Genomic DNA, 17053 nt, shown 5'->3' with positions numbered 1-17053 from the left:
AATGGGAACAGAGAGATTTTGCTGGAGGCAGGGGCAGCACATGAAGCCTCCCTTTGCCCCCAGCACCCAAAGCAGACAGCCACAGGGAGCAGCCAGCCATTTTGAACAGCCTGGGAGCCTGCCTCAGGGTAACTGCAAGGCTGCTGGCTGGGAGCCACCTAAATAAACACCTCCCAGATACAGTCTGCCACTGGCAACCCAGCCCCTCCCTCCCTCCAACTCCCTGCCTCAGGTCAACAACCAAATCCTCTGTACCCACCCTCCCCTCCGCCCACAGGTCACAAGTCCCTCCCAGACTCTCCACCCCCTCCTACACCCGTCTCCCAGGCCAGAAGCCCCTCCTACAGCCACACCCCCCTCCCAGACACTGTACCCCATCCCCTGCTCCAGATCACAACCCCTTTCTTCACCCAAACTCCCTCTCAGACCCTCCACTCTCTCCTGCACCCCTGTCTCCTACCCTAAGCTCCCTTCTGCACTCAACCTCCATCCCAGACCCCGCAAACCCTGCATAGAAAAGTGCGGCCCTTGACCACTTACCAAATCTTAGCGTGGCCCCCATCAAAAATGATTGCCCACCCCTGGCCTAGAGGCTGTAACAATACACACCCACAGGCTCCCCAGCTAAGAATCAGTAGGGTTAGTGCTGGCAGTCTATACCTTGCCCCCAACATGCTCACTGCAATCCACTACACTGGGAGGAGGAGCAGCTAGTGTGTGAGCTGGTCAGACCACTTCATAGTAAGGATGGGTACTTGGCTAACCGTGTAGTCGATACAATTTGTATCGACTACACAATTAGTCGACAAGGGGAGGCATTCTTCAGAGCCACAGCAGGGGTAGCTCCCATTGCAGGCATGAACCGGGATCAAATAGTCCCAGCTCACACTGGCTCCAGGACCACTGCGGATCTGCCTTTTAAATATAGGAAGAGCTACCTGGCTCTTACTACATTTAAAAGGCAGAGGTGCAGTGGTCCCGGACTAGAGTGAGACAGGACTGCTTGAGTCCAGCAGCCCCTGTTTGTAATGGCCCAGGCTGGCCACAGGCAGAAGCTGCTCCAGCTGCAACCCCTGTCCATGGCCAGCCCAGGCCACCACAAATAGGGACTTCTGACAGAGTAGCCTCTGCTTGAGGCCGGCCCAGGCTGCCGTGAACAGAGGCTGCTGCTAGAGCAGCTTCCCCTAACCCCCACCCTCTCTGCTGCCTCTGTGGGCAGGCGGCACCGTGAAGACGGTGCTGGGGGAGACGGCACCAGCTCCTGTTCCCCCCTTCTTTGCTGCCTCAGAGGCTACGTCTACACTACGAGGTTTTTCTGGGATTCCAGGGAACATGTCTGCTCTTCCACTTTTTTTTGCGAAAGAACAGACGTGTTTTCAGAAGCCCTGTCTTCTTCCTCCCACGAGGAAGAAGGGCTCTTCTGAAAGAGGAGGCTTTTCCAAAATTTGGCCAGTGTAGACAGGCCAAATTTCGGAAAAGCCTCTTCTGAAAAAACTATCGGAAAAAGGTATGCAAATTGCAAAGTGCAATTTGTGTACCTTTTTTCCGATAGATCATTGTAGTGATACAGAGGCAATGGAGCGAGGGAGTGAGTAGCTGTGTACTCGACTTGACTACTTGCTTACATCCCTACTTCATACCATCTGATACGCCCGTAAACTGGGGTTATGCTCAGTTGTCCAGTTTGGGCCACGTAAGTCCACTTTAAGCCACCTGAGTAGTGTGAAGAGGCAGGCTCAAGGGATGAGAACCCCCTGCCTGAATCTTCTCTTCCATACTGGATACTGGCCTGGGCATGGTTGATTTTGCTTTTGAACAATGAGGGTTGGTTCTTTATCTGGTTTTCTCTTTCAGGCTGCTAGCGGTTTACTAAAAAACTGTGACCTAGCATTCGCAACTGTCAGCAAAAATGTCAGTGAATAATTGATTTTTGTAGAAACCAGTGTTAGTTAGCAATAACATGTAATTTATTATGGGGACAGAAATCACTCATGTATTGAGAACCTAACCAAACAGACAATCTCTGCAGTTAAGACTATGCACATTTTTTCACTGCTGAAGTCGGGACTTGAGGATTCCAGATCTTTTTCATGGTGGGGTGTTTGTGTGTGTATAGATAGATATGAATATAGTGAGATCATACACACATGTATGTGTGAGAGAGAGAGAGAGAGAGAGAGCGCGAAGGAAAATAATACTATTAACTAGAACAGAATTAACCCTATCCAAGGATTTAAAAGCAAACAGCAGCTTGAGCTAAAAGCCACAGAGATCTGCTTATGGACTTGATGTTGCAAGGTGCTGAGCACCTTTAATTTTAGCAGGACTTACACGTGCTAAGCTACGCATCTTGGAGAACTGGATCCTGTAATAGGAATTAATAGATCCCAAGAGATACCTCTCCTAATCTGAGAAGAAAAGCCCCAAATGTATCACAATACAATGCAATAAATGCACATTTTGGCTTCCCTGATCCTGAGGATTAGTGAAAGATGACAGGGGCTGAAAGCGGCTTACTGTTGTTTACCACTGTAATGAAAAGGAAAAGCAAAGTGAACTGTTGTAGATTAGTTGTAACAGCGCTGCTACTGTCCTGAACTACTGTACCAAAGCATTGCTGTTCCTTGTCCTGTCTTGCAGAATGTGTATTTGAGACACTGAAGACCTGCATCCCTCTCAGCTGCTCTTCCCTTTAGCATTTTGGCTTGAGTCTCGACTTGACAAAGCTCTGGCTGAGTTGATTTAGTTAGTCCAGCTTTGGATATGGGGCTGGGCTCGATGACCTCCTGAGGTCTCTTCTAGCCCTAGGATTCTACGATTCTACGATTCGTTTCATTAATTTATTGTTGACTTCAAGAGCGGCATACGATGGCTTGCTAGTCTGTGCGTTTGGACAGAAGAATACCAAGCGGGTATTCTACCATTCATTTTTAAAATGGCAGTCAAATCATAGTCCGTATCCAGGAAAGGAAAATAAAAAGCCAAGCGCTACAGTTCTTACTCACATAGGCCCTGATTTTTAAAGGTGGTTAGTAGGAATGTTAAAAATCGTGTATTTGGGTAACTATGTAATAGCTGAAAATCTCAGTGGAGACCCAGCTATCAGTGCTGCAGGCTTTGAAGAATAAAGCTTAGCTTAGCTTTACACTGCAGAGCCCACAGCGAAATCTTCCTGGGAGTGGAGCCCTCAGTCTCTGCCAGCCCGGCTTTGCTCCAGGGAAAGACACTTCGCTGAACTGATAAGCATCTGCTTATTGCTTAAACGGTTAGTCATTTGCACTCAAACATCTCTAGTATTTACGCATTGCCACACTCAGCATTACAAACACTGAAAATGCTGATTTAGGAGCCTAAATTGCATTGATAGCCAATGGGATTTTTGCTAAATGCCTACATTGCTTTTAGCAATTAAATTTAAGCTCCTAAATCAGTTAGGCATTGCAATGCTGGACTCAGCAACACCGAGTCTTTGCAAAACCACCTCTGACTTGTATGGGAGATTTGTCAGCACACTAGGAGTTTTGTTTATTCACCCCAACAGCTTCAGAGATTGTGCTTTGCTTTCTTTTCGTGACTGGTTCTGCATTTTGTAGCTTATGTACAGTATTTAAAAATATCTGTGTCAACTAAAGCAAAAACAAGCAAACAAAAAAAAAGAGAAGCATGAAAACTTAGACAGATTTCAGCAATGCTGCAAATCATTTCAGCATTATTCTTATCTGTTGATACAGTCAATAGTGATCTGTAAAATAATTGTTGCTTATCTATTACTGTAATTGCAGGGGGGGGGACGACATGTCAGAGTCTCCAAGCTAAAAGTGGCATAGGAGTGAACAGGTTCTACTGAAATAATGTATTCCAAATATGAAGAGCTGAATCCTGTACTCTTTAGTCTATGTGGAAAATAATGGGAGTCTTGCCTGAGGAGGGAGAACAGACATAAATACTAGATATACTCAACCAAAAGCTTCCAATCCTCTCTTAATTCAGCTTGTAGGCTAGAAATCTTATGTCACGGTCTCTCTTGGGATTTCAGAGATCTCCTGGTTCTGACATGATGGGAACACCCAAGCCAGTGTTCCTTCTAATTTTTCCACCCCTGAGTAGAATGAATTTTCTTATGTGCACCAACGTGGAGGTGAATTGCAACACTTTAGTTCTGGTGCACATAAAAAAGTTCATGTGGTGGGAGTGGGGCCAAGAGGTTCTGAGTGTGGGAGGGGGCTCAGGGCTGGGGCAGAGGGTTGGGGTGCAGGAATGTGAGAGCTCCAGCTGGGGATGCTGACTCCCAGGTGGGACTGGGGTTGAGGGGCTCAGGACCAGCACAGAGGTTTGGTGTGGAAGAGCTCTGGCTGAGGCTGCAGGCTCTGGGGTGGGCTTGGGGATAAGAGGATTAGGATGCAGCTCTGGGCTGGGGGTGGTGTGCATAAGGGGGTCCAGGCTCTGGGGTGTAGAAAGGAGTACGGCTCTGGGCTGGGGGTGTGGGCTTTGGGGTAAAACCGGAGATGAGGGCTTTGGGGTGCAGAAGGGTACTCAGGGATGGGGGGAGGACTCAAGGTGGGGCAGGAGCTTGGCCTTGGGCTTACCTGGACAGCTCCCTGCTGGGAACAGTGAGGAGGCGCCACTTTCCCCTACTGCGGCAGCTCCATGCTGGGCCAGCTTCAGGGTTTGGAGAGAAATTTCTCTCCCTGCCATAACACCGAGTCCCTGCGTGGGGCTTAATAGGACATGCACAGCCACTTAGGGGGAACTGAGACCCAAACCAATAGTTTTCTGGCATTGCACCTTCCTGGTGACCACCAAAACCAGGAATTACAGAGCTATGTGACTTTTTATAAGGGGACTTCAGATTTTTAAAACCTCAAAGTTTCAGGTCCAAACCAATTGGCTCCATCTCTGGCTCAGAGGTTGAGATGTAGTTCACCTGAATAATCAGAGGGATTTAAAACTGAGCCAAAGTACTGGCTAATATACTGCAGGGAACAATCTTGCACTGGCAGTGACAGGACTGCAGGAGCTAATAAATCTTGTCCACCTCTGTCTTATGCTATCTAGGATTTTATGACCTGTACAAAAATTGTTCCCTCCAAGCAACAATAACATTTGGTCTGAATGTCTAGGTGCTGATATTACCCGTCACATAGACAATAAATGCACAAACCTATCAGCTGGAATACTGTAACCTTTGCTTCTTTATCTCATATAATCAAAGATTTTACTTTGAGCTCAAAGGGGGGGAAATGGGAGAAACCACCAGCCATGCATTTCAAATTTTCTCACATTTTGCCCAGTGGAAATAGAAGTTAAGTAGAAACCTGGAATCTTTTTCACTCTAAACTCAAATGGATCATGGGATCACAAGAAAATAGCAAGCGGCCTGGTCTCAATCTTTGCACAGAGCAAAGTTGTTCATAGCTTTGAAGAAGGACAAGCTTGGCCTTGGTCTTCCTGGACAAAGGAAGAGCAAACATAAAACCTCTGTATGCATGTTCTCTAGGTTTCTTCACTGCTAAGGGTACCAACATCCTTCAAAACCGGCCTGCATTTCTATCAACAAGCTCAGAAGTTGCTTTTTTGTGGTGCTGCCTCACTAACCTCCAACATAGACTCATTGGCTACGTCTAGACTGGCATGATTTTCCAAAAATGCTTTTAACGGAAAAGTTTTCCGTTAAAAACATTTTCGGAAAAGCACGTCTAGATTGGCAGGATGCTTTTCCGCAAAAGCACTTTTTGCGGAAAAGCGTCCATGGCCAATCTAGACGAGATTTTCCGCAAAAAAGCCCCGATCGCCATTTTCGCGATCGGGGCTTTTTTGCGGAAAACACTACTGTGCTGTTTACACTGGCCCTTTTGGGCAAAAGTCTTTCGGAAATAGACTTTTGCCCAAACAGGAGCAGCATAGTATTTCCGGAAAAGCACTGACGATCTTACATGAGATCCTCAGTGCTTTTCCGGAAATTCAAGCGGCCAGTGTAGACAGCTGGCAAGACACAGCCATAGACTTTAAGGTCAGAAGGGACCATTATGATCATCTAGTTAGAGAAATGGTCAGAGGTAAACAGGATGAGGTTTAATAAAGAGAAATGCAAAGTGCTCCACTTAGGAAGGAACAATCAGTTCCATACATACAAGATGGGAAGCGACTGTCTAGGAAGGAGCATGGCGGAAAGGGATCTAGAGGTCATAGTGGACCGGAAGTTGAATATGAGTCAACAGTGTGATGCTGTTGCAAAAAAAGCAAATATGATTCTAGGTTGTATCAACAGGTGTGTTGTAAGCAAAACTCGTGAAGTCATTCTGCCACTCTACTCTGCACTAGTTAGGCCTCAGCTGGAGTACTGTGTCCAGTTCTGGGCGCCACATTTCAAGAAAGATGTGGAGAAATTGGAAAGGGTACAGAGAAGAGCGACAAGAATGATTAAAGGTTTAGAGAACATGACCTATGAAGCCAGGCTTCATGAACTGGGCTTATTTAGTTTGGAAAAAAGAAGATTAAGGGGGGACATGATAGCGGTTTTCAAATATCTAAAAGGGTGTCACAAGGACGAAGGAGAAAATTTTTTCCTCTTGGTTTCTGAGGACAGGACAAGGAGTAATGGGCTTAAAGTGCAGCAGGGGAGGTTTAGATTGGACATTAAGAAAAAATTCCTGTCAGGGTGGTCAAATATTGGAATAAATTGCCAAGGGAGGTGGTGGAATCTCCCTCTCTGGAGATATTTAAGAACAGGTTAGATAGACATCTGTCCGGGATGGTGTAGACGGAGCTTGGTCCTGCCTTGAGGGCGGGGGGCTGGACTCGATGACCCCTCGAGGTCCCTTCCAGTCCTATTATTCTATGATTCTATGATTCTAGTCTGACCCCCTGCACAATGCAGGCCACAGAATCTGACCCGCCCACTGCTAGAATAATCCTCTCACCTGTGTTTCAGATATTGAAGTCCTTGAAATAATGATTCAAAGACCTCAAGATGCAGAGAATCCTCCCGCAAGTGACCCGTGCCCCATGCTACCGAGGAAGGCAAAAAACCTCCAGGGCTTGAAATGTTTCCATGTGGAAGATCCACAAAAGATCTACAAATTCCAAATCAGGGTATGATCTGACTCAGCATGTGAGGAGTCTGGGCAAAACCAAAGTACAGATGTGCATACCCCACAATGAAAAAACAAAGGACCAAACCGCAGCTGCACAAGTGCTGTGCGTGGCACAGTTGGGGTGGTAAGACATCACCAGTACATGTTCCTGCTTCCCGCACCTATTCAATTAATCAAGATGTAACTTACAGCAGCCTCGGGGCTGTTCTCATTTGTGTTAGGCTGCAAAAGACCTCCTGGGGTCACTCTAGCACAGGCTTGGGCAAAATACGGTCCGCGGGCCAGATCCAGCCTGCCAAGCCACCAGATCCAGCCCACAGAGGCAGCAGGGAGCCCTAGGCAGGCTCCCCAGCTTACCCCGTGCTCAGTGCAGAAATGGGGCTGCAGGGCTCCATTTCTGTTTTAAACCTGGAGGGGAGGGGGGATGTTTTAGGAGCCGCCCCGCTCCCAGCACATTCCCATTGGCCATTTTCTGGCAGAAACCAGCCAAGGGGAGCTGCTTGTTAGAATAACAGGCAGCTAAGAAGAATCACGCCCTCTCTCCTGGGCTCAGTTATTCATGGAGCACATGGCTAGGCAAGCAGGCTGGCTGGCTAGGAAACATTTTAAGATAGGCAGGCAGGCAGGCAGGCTAGTTTGGCACCTCGCAAGTAAGTCTCTCGGACACAGCCTGCTTTTGGCACCCCAGCTCTTCCCTGCCCCAATTCTCCCCCCCCCACACTCAACATAACCAAACCCTCTGTCCCCCTATTACACCCATACCCCCTCCCAGATCTGGCACCCCAATCTCCTGCCCCAGTTCACATCCCAAACCCCTGCACTCCAGTCCCCTGCCCTAGGTCACAACCGACTGCTTCATCCCAACTCCTTCCCAGACTCCAGTCTCCCTCCTGCACCCCAGTCCCTTACCCCAAGCTCCCTTCTGCACCCAACCTCCATTCCAGATCCCACATCTCCATTAATATCATGAAAGAGTGCAGCCCTTGACCACTTTACAAAATCTTGGAGTGCCCCCCCCCCCATAAAAAATTATGCTCTAGCAGCTGAGGGGCAACAGAACAGAAGGGCACTCTGACCATGCTTCCTAATGCCACTTGCATTAGGGACCACACACTGGAGAAGGGCAGATATACTGACTCCTTCCACTAGAAGCCTCCCAAGGTAGCCACTTACATCAGTGTTCCAGACACTTTTTCAGAGACGTGCAAAGGAAATGGGATGGTATCGGAGGGGTGGACAGTGAATATCTGCCCACCAGTATAAATACTAACAATACATTTGTGCTGCTCTGGGGAGCATCAGCTTGTTCCTGGCAAAAATCTACAGAGTGATATGGAACAGGTTTGTGGATGTTTAATCACACGAGCAATGGGGTCAGGGAAAAATGTCATCTCAGCTTCAGCAAAGGAACCTGGCACTGCTTATCTCTCCTTTCTGTACACCATGCCCCCTTTACTGCAGACTCTTCCGCCCAACATGTCCAGTAATGCAATGCTTTGCATATTTTCCAGCACAGTTTCTGACTTGCAGTAATACTTCGATCTCTTAAGTGTGTGCCTCTACTTCTACCAGAGGGTAGCCGTGTTATATCATGAGCTTTTGTGGGCAAAACCCACTTCTTCAGATAAATGGAGAAAAAAGAAAAAAATCTCCCAATTTAAAGCAGAAAAAGAAGGGAAAGGGGGAACAGGAACCCCCCTGTCAGTTACAGTGCAGGTGCTAAATGAGACAAATTGAGTGGGCAGTAAGCGTTCCATACTTAGCTTTTGATGTCATTTGCATGTTGAATATAACGGCCCTTCCTGTTCTGTCTTTGTTCAGTCCCTGAGAGAGAGTTTCAAATTTGCATATAAAGTCCAGTTTCGCAGCCTCTCTCTGTAGCTGGTTCCTGAAATTCCTTTGTAGAAGAATGGCTGCTTTTCAATCCATTAATTTTGTTACTCTCTAAGGGTACATCTACACTAGCCTCCTAATTCGAACTAGGGAGGCTAATGAGGACGACCAAAATTGCAAATGAAGCACAGGTTTTAAATATCTCGCGCTTCATTAGCATGTTCCCTGGCAGTCGCCATTTTGGAAACTGACAAGCCTGGAATAACTGCCCGTGTCTACACGCAGCAGTGAGACGGGAGTTCAAAATAAACCCCTAACTCGAATTAGCTGTTAAACCTCATTCCATGAGGAGTAACAGCTAATTCGAGTTAAGGGGTTTACTTCGAATTCCCGTCTCACTGCTGCATGTAGACGCGGGCAGTTATTCCGGGCTAGTCAGTTTCCAAAATGGCGACCTCCCCAGAACATGCTAATGAAGCGCGGGATATTTAAATCCCGTGCTTCATTTGCAATTTTGGTCACCCTCATTAGCCTCCCTAGTTCAAACTAGGGGGCTAGTGTAGACGTACCCTAAGGTGCTACAGGACTACTCATTATTTTTGTTTTTCTTGTGACTGAATAGTATAAATGGAGTAATATACACAGCTCAGGTTTAAAGTACCTTTTTGAGGATCTTAGCCCACTGTCCAACTTTTCATTACAAAGGAGAAAGCAGCAACCTCTGTTGGAGTTTATTTTAGGTCAAGATGAGACAAATGTACCAGACAAAACAACACTTAGAAATGTGGGGAGGTAGCATCATAGAAAGCGGAGCATGTTTGAACTTCACCGCTGGGAATTTTGAGGAGCTATAACTCCCTTTGAGTTAAAAATGTTTGTAAAGAAGTTAGACTGTGCAGATGAACATCTCTTAACTTTTCTTTAGTCTTTTCTCATTAACATATTAACAGACACAGACATGTTCCATCATTTTTCCCATGGACTGCAAAAGTGAAGCCTGAGGAAGTTTGTCTATATAGATCATTATCACCAGCTTCTCATTGTGGTCTGTAAGTTTACAATGAAGACACTTCACTTGTGCAATATGAAAAATGATCACCAGGAGTATGAAACAGGAAAAAATACCCTGAACAGTACAACAGTTTGCCTGGGGGAAACTCAGTTTGTCATTAGCACTCTGCATATATCATGTCTCCTACAAATATTCTTACATAAATAATGTGGTCTCATTTTAAATTAAGTGTTTCAAATAAAGATATAATTTAGGGGTATATGACAACTAGTCCATGATAATTAATTCTGGTTGACTCTCCAAACCACTAGTGCAGATTTAAGACTGTGTCAGAGCCAGCTAATTGAACGAACACTTTTATGACAATGAATTGGGATTTAACTAAGATGAAATTGATGCAGATGGAGAGGATCAGGGCAAGGCTCCCAGCATTAGAAAAGCCCTGCATAGAGATCCCAGGGGAACCTGGTGGCACATCTGTGCACTGCCAGTCTCTGTGCCAGTCAGGGCCAGATTAGTCTTTGTAGGCCCTAGGCAGTCTCATAATCATAGGCCTTTAAATTAGATTACTGTATATATAAATATATAAGGGAGAAATGCCTTATCACCTATACACCTATTATCACCCACTTTAATTTTTGCTCTTGAAAATGGCACACTGTGTGAGCAATTCATGATACTTCATTCTAAAATAAGAAGGTGAGACTGATGACAAAGAAAGGCACATTTCCTTGCAAGGTGAACAAAACCATCAGGAGAGCAAGTAGAGACAGGGGATCACTTAACAAACTTAACAAGGATGGAGACTGCACTAGGAAGCCTTCCTGCCTCTTGAGACAGGGTAGCTGAATTTTGGGAAGACAGCAAGGCATCTCCACCCCAGCAAGAGAGAGGCTTTGTTTGGGCTCACTTCTCAAAGAATACATTGAAAGACTTACTGGAGTATAAAAAGGAAGGGAAGAGAAGCCAAATCGTATCTGGCTGTTGAGGGACCAAAGAAACCAGCACTTTGATTCTGTAAGAGTGGATCCTGTCTGGAACAGCCAGTCATGTTGGAGAAGCTGCTGTAAGTAAGTAAATCATCTTGAACAAGAACTTTAGCTGATCAAGTTGAATTTTAGTCTTAGAAGCATTTTTTTTTTACTTTTGTTGGTTTGTAACCATTTTTATCTCCCTTCTTTCTATTTGATATCAATTAAACCTATGTCCTTTTGTTAAAAAACTTGCTTTACTTCTATCATAAGCCAACACAGTGCTTTGACCAAAGTGGAGCAGTTATGTTAATAAACTGCAGGGTACTCTCCCTTTAAAGGAGCAGTGAAATTAACTTCTGCAAGTGTTCAACGAGAGAGCTGGACACTATGAAGCTGACAGCTCTGAAGAAATTTGGGACTGGGAGGATGTTGTGGTCATCCTGCAAAAAGTAAATAGCCAGGGAAAGACAGAGTATGATCTGCATGCTTGTCTACCGGCTGTTGGTGTCAGCCTGTGAGCCACAGTAGCATAGCATTTAAGAAACCCAGAGTTTTGTTGCAGGCAGTGATATCCTTTTGGGGATAGGATGAACCCCAAAACATCACAGTGGGTAACCCAAAGCATTGCACATACAGCGAAGGTGCTTAAGATCATCAGGTATAACCTGTATGTTGTTTGTTGACTAAAGCCAGCAAATTATTAAGTTTGATTTAGCAGTTTTATTTTCTTATTTTCGAGTCAATTATGAATTTTTTTGAGGCCCTAAACTTTTTGTAGGTCCTAGGCACTGTGCCTACAGGTTGTACCTCCCTAAACTTGGACTCTCTGGTCCGGCAACATCCATGGTCCACAGAGCCCAGGTATTTGATGGCAGGGCAGGAACATTGCAGGGAGGAGGTGGGCGGGTGGCACAGTGGGGAGTTCTGGCCCCAGCAGCTGGGTGGTAGTAGGGCCACAAAGCAGCTGTGGAGCTCTGACCCCAGCCACGGAGCTCCAGTCCTGGCAGGAGCAGGACAGGTGGCAGCTAGATAGCTCAGGGAGCCACGGCCGGGCCAGCAGCAGCAGGGCCAAGCTGGAGCTATAGCTCAAGGGCAGCATGGGCCATGAGGGGAGGAACCTCCCCTGGTCCAGCAAATCCCCTCATTTGGGACCGGAGAGGTCCCAAGGGTGCCAGACCAGAGAAGTCCAACCTGTATTGTGCCTAATGGATAATCTGGCCTGGTGCCAGTCCCACATAAATTGGCAGGGAAGGTCACATCAGAAGTGGAACAAGAGAGGAGCAGCAGATACACATTTAGGCCCCAACTCTGCAAATACTTTCATATGCTCTCAACTTTACCTCATCCTATTGACTTCATTGTAGGGCCTTAGTCAAATTCTCAGGTGCCTGCATTAGTGTAGCTGGTTTGGAAGATCAGTGGTTTCCACTCAGTTGACCATTGGTGGGGAAGGGAAGAAGGAGAGGTAAGGGAACTGACCAGAAGCCCCAGACTTGACCCTGAGCTGGGAGGTTGATTTCACATTCTCTTTCTCTCACACTTTCCCCTCCCCCTCTTCAATAGTCAGACTCAGGGTGGGTGGAGTGGATTTCAACATTGATTTTACAGCAACAAAATGTATTACTGTCAACATATTATTCTACATTAATACACATAAATTGGTTTTTTATAACATTTACTGAGGCCTGCCATAAGTGCAATAAGATGGGCTGGTTTGATAGCCCATGAAAGTGCAATATGCTACCAAGAAATTCATTAATTCAAGACCAGATCACCCCAGTGAAACCAGACTTCTGGCTCAAGGACGTCAATGGGAGTTTTGCCATTGTTTGCAGGGGGTTCAGGATTTCACCCATAGGCCGCAGCCGTACAAGGTCAGAGCAGGTTCACAGTGAGACAAGCCAGCTACAAGCCCTGTTTCAATTGTGGGCTCAAAACAAAGAAACACAGCTTCAAAACGGACCTTACAGTCCAGGGAAAGTGAGCTGAGCTCTACAGTGTTACAGACGTCAATGATGAATGCTATTAGGATAAAATCAGAGCAATAAAATCTGTGTTTATACACAGCTCTTAATACATGTTTTCTAGAACATTGTTATTTTTAAAACGAACTGTTTTAATAAATCAAATGGAGGGTTAAACATGTATAGTGGATGTAATATAAAGCATTACCAAAAATGCTGGACTTAACACGTTTGATCACTTCTACCTGTACGCTAAAATCAGATCATCAATATAGGCTGTTAGAAGCATGCAAACAAATTAAATCAGTGCAGGAGCTTCAGGGGGTAGCCGAGTTAGTCTGTTACAGAAAAAAACAGCAAGCAAATGGTCTGGTAGCACTTTATAAACTAACAAAACATGTAGATGGTATCATGAGCTTTCGTCGGCACAGCCAAGACATGCTGAATTGTGAACATAAAGGCTGGGATTTTCAAGAGCATTTAGCCGTTGGCTACCTCTCTCCCACTAAAGTCAATGGTAAATCTCCCTAAATATTTTAGGGACAGATCCTGCATCGGGATCCACTAACATCAAGCCTCACTGAAGCTAAAGAGAATCTGCACAGGTGCCAGGATCCATGCTATCATATTAGATTACAGAACTGGCACTTTAATTTGTGCCTTATATCTTTTTTCAGCATGTATGTATTCTATTCCACTAAATCACTGTATCAGGAAAAATGAGATGTTTTCATTTTCTGCCAGGTCAATCCATGGTTGTCAGGACATTATTTCATTTTAATAACATAGAGTTTAGAATTTGATATTACTATCAAGATGTATTTCTTTCCCTTTCAAAGTGATACTCTCATTTTACATGGGTCCTGTGATGGTCAATTAATAGATATATCGTCCCCTACTTACACACACAAATAAATGGACTTCAAATTTTTTGTACCATGATTTAATTCCATTCCATTATATTTAAAGTTCAATAAAATTATTTCTGGAGCAGCCTATTCAGTAAAGTTAGCTAAAGCGGCCAGTTTGTCCTACATGTGTTGACTAAAAAATATAGTGCATTCCTGTTGTTTGTTTCTTCAAAATACTTGCACAGTTCAAACACACCAGTATTGCATAATCACAAGTGCATAACATAATGAATAAAGTGAACTCACCAGGCCTTGCCTGAGTAAGGACCATACAATCAGGTCCTAACTAGTACTTCAGTGCAACAGGACAGATTTCGTTACACTTATTCTAGTATGACTGGTGTCCCAATAATGGAAACAATGGTCTAGTGCATGCAGGCTGTTAAAAACATAATACAAATCAAGACAATGGTTGTTGATACCAAATATTTGATCAAAAGTATCATAACAAGTGGAGAGATTTAGGAATAGAATTTTTCCTCTAATGGCAGCATTATTTATTACTATGATTATTGCAAATGGAATCACAGCTCTGTAAAAACATCTTGCTAGTGAATATGTTTTACAAGTCCCAAAGCAGCTCACATTTTTCTAAGTATATTATGTCGACATTGCACCTTATCTTTTTCAAAGCTTTTAATCTGAATAGAGTCTTGACAGCTTTTCAATATTATTACCCCAACATACAAGAACCTTTCCAGCCATTGCAACCACTAAAAGGCTATTATGAAATGATTACCATGGAACTGCAGCTGTATTAGGGCCAAGTCATTTGCAGATACTTAATTTTAAAAACTCTTTCATTTTTATCTGAAAAACTTGAGATGGTGGCGGCTGGTTAAAAGGGATGGGGTCAATTCTTACAGGAATGAATCCTCTGCCCACTGAAGTCAGTGGCAAAATTCCCGCTGAGTACTGTACAGTGGTGCAAACACAGCATAATTACCTGCATAGAAAGGATTTCTGTGTATGAGGGGATACCAACAGAAACAGACATGCACCTTCATGTCCCTCAAAATGAGTGCTGGGCCTCTCAGCTTGCCCCAAACAGTAACTCATCTTTGGGTTTGATTGGAAAAGTGCAGGAAGCAAAGCTGATTACTGCAAACTCTTCTTATAAGTCTGCACCATGGTGTGAACCTCACTGGAGACTAAAGGAATTAGTTATCCCAGTGCCTTACAGCTTGGTCGCTTATTGCCCTCAATATCTTGTATTCTGTTATTTCCACTCTGATTCATCTGATGAAGTGGGTCTTACCCAGAAAAGCTCATGATACTATATACATCTTTGATTAGTCTCTACGGTGCCACAGGACTATTCGTTTTTATTATTGCCCTGTGTATTGTAACAGTGTGTTCTGCCCGTCGTGACATTCATGAGAACCTTCAGGGCACTTGCCAGCACATCCTCCCCCTGCATGAAGCCTGCGTGTGCAATAACCTTCCTTGACACCACTTGCCTCCATGAAGCCAAGAGCCCCAAATCCAACGAAGTGCAGCGAGAGGCAGGAATTCGGTGCCAATTAAGGCCGGCTAAAGGGATCCTGACCCCTCGACAGTGTTTGCCCGTCCAAAAGCTGCTCCCCTCCGGCCTGGCGCCACCGCGCAGCGCAGAGTGCGAGTTCGGGGCTAATTTCCACTCCCCGCTGGAGAGAACCGCGACCTGACCCGGCTGTAACCCCCTTGGCCAAAGGTGACCTCAAAAGCGAGGCGGGCGGCTGCTCCCTGGTGCTGCGAGCGGAGCGGATCCCCAGCAGAGGGACTAGCCCGGCGCACGACTCGGACCCCACCGCTTGCCTGGAGCGCGGCGCCGGCCACACGGAGGGAAGGAAACGGGTCTCTCCGGCAGCATCCCCCACGCAAATCGCAGCGGCGGGCAGAGCCGCCCAGGGGCACCCGGCGCAGCGAGCTGCCCGCCAGCGGGGACACCAGTCGCAAAGCCCCAGCAGGGCCGAGGGGCGCCGGGATGGGGCTCGCACCAGTCGCCCCGGCCCCCAGGGAGCAGCGCCGCCCCGGCCGCCTTACCTGTGTAGTTGCTCGGGACGCCGCGCCCGTCCCCGCGGAGCACCACGGTCCGGGCCACGTCCAGCCCCGAGGCGGTGGCCGCTGGCATGGCTGGCGCCCGGCTGCCCTGCACGCCGCTGGCGCGGAGACCGGCGCGCTCTGCCCGGCTTCGCCGCCGCCCTTCGCCTCCCGCGCCGGCCCCCCGAGGCGGAGCGACCCCCCCCCTCCCGCGCAGCAGCGCTGTCCCGGGCGCGGGGAGAGGTTGCAGCCGGGCCGGCCCGTGCAGGTCCCCCCCACCCCGCAGCCGCGCTCACTTCTCCTTCCCCCGCTCTCACTTCCCCGCGCCGCCGCGGGCAGCGGCACCTGGCGACGCCCCCTGCCCGCGCCGCAGACCCAGGGACTCGCCTCCGCCTCTCAGCCCGTCCCCTTGCGCCGCGGGATCCCCGACAGCCCTGGCGGCGCGCCACGGAGCTGCCCTGCCGGGCCAGGGGCGAGACCCCGGCGCCGAGGCAGCAGGCGCCCCCGGGCTCAAAGGGCGGGAGGGTCGGATACAGCCCGGGAACCCAGCGCAGCGCCACCTGTCCCCGCGGTGGCTTGGCTGTCGGCTCCTTTCTCGCAGGGCGGGCGGAACTTTCCCCGGGGCTGGGACTGCAGGAGGGGGCTGGGCAGCAGCGGGCGAGCTGGCAAAGGAGTGGGGGGGTTGCTGAATGCCACCCCGAGCCCTGTCCTTAGCACTGGACACATAACCCGCTGGCTGCAGGAAGCTAAACTGAGCTGGGCTGAGGCTTCCACAAGCACCGTCTTCTGCCCTTCAGGTACCCCGTGATGGGAGGGGGGCCCAGACAGCGCGGGCAGACGGTGGCCACCAGACAACTCTGCCTCAGGAGGGTGATTGTTTCTCACACCCGCCCCTATGCATGGGGGAAGGTGCAGAAAAGGAAGAATCAAGGAGTGGAGCTGTGTCTACCCAGGGGGCAAAGGTTACTGGGTACCAGCGTCTAACTTCAGCAAGTGTCCCCTTGAGTGGCTCCATTCATGGGTAAAAAATGCCCACTATTGCATTACTTGAGAGCAGTGGGTTTTATGGAGCATGGGAGAGTTTCAAAGGGCTTGTCTAGGCTACAGAGAAAATCAAAGCTGCCACAGTCCATCTTCCAGGGTTTGAATTAGCCTGTCCAGTGAAGACATGCTAATTCAAACTGAGAGGGCGCTCCTGTCTCATGAGGCGTAAGGGATGTCGACAGGACAGGCGTGTGTGTGC

General features: G+C 47.4%; 1 protein-coding gene across 1 annotated transcript in view; it reads right to left on the bottom strand.

Moving 5' to 3' along the window:
- SUSD3 (sushi domain containing 3) overlaps positions 1–16036 on the bottom strand; it is a 66734-nt gene extending 50698 nt beyond the window's left edge. Inside the window, exon 1 of the mRNA XM_075938923.1 lies at positions 15814–16036. Within this exon, the coding sequence (XP_075795038.1) occupies positions 15814–15901 (88 nt within the window). The 5' untranslated portion in view covers positions 15902–16036. The remainder of the gene's footprint in view (positions 1–15813) is intronic.
- Between the last annotated feature and the right edge of the window lie 1017 nt (positions 16037–17053).

Source organism: Pelodiscus sinensis, chromosome 11 (assembly GCF_049634645.1).
Source record: "Pelodiscus sinensis isolate JC-2024 chromosome 11, ASM4963464v1, whole genome shotgun sequence".
In the NCBI taxonomy this organism is placed as follows: domain Eukaryota; kingdom Metazoa; phylum Chordata; order Testudines; family Trionychidae; genus Pelodiscus; species Pelodiscus sinensis.
Note: the sequence above shows the minus strand (reverse complement) of the source record. Positions and strands in the feature narration are given on the sequence as shown.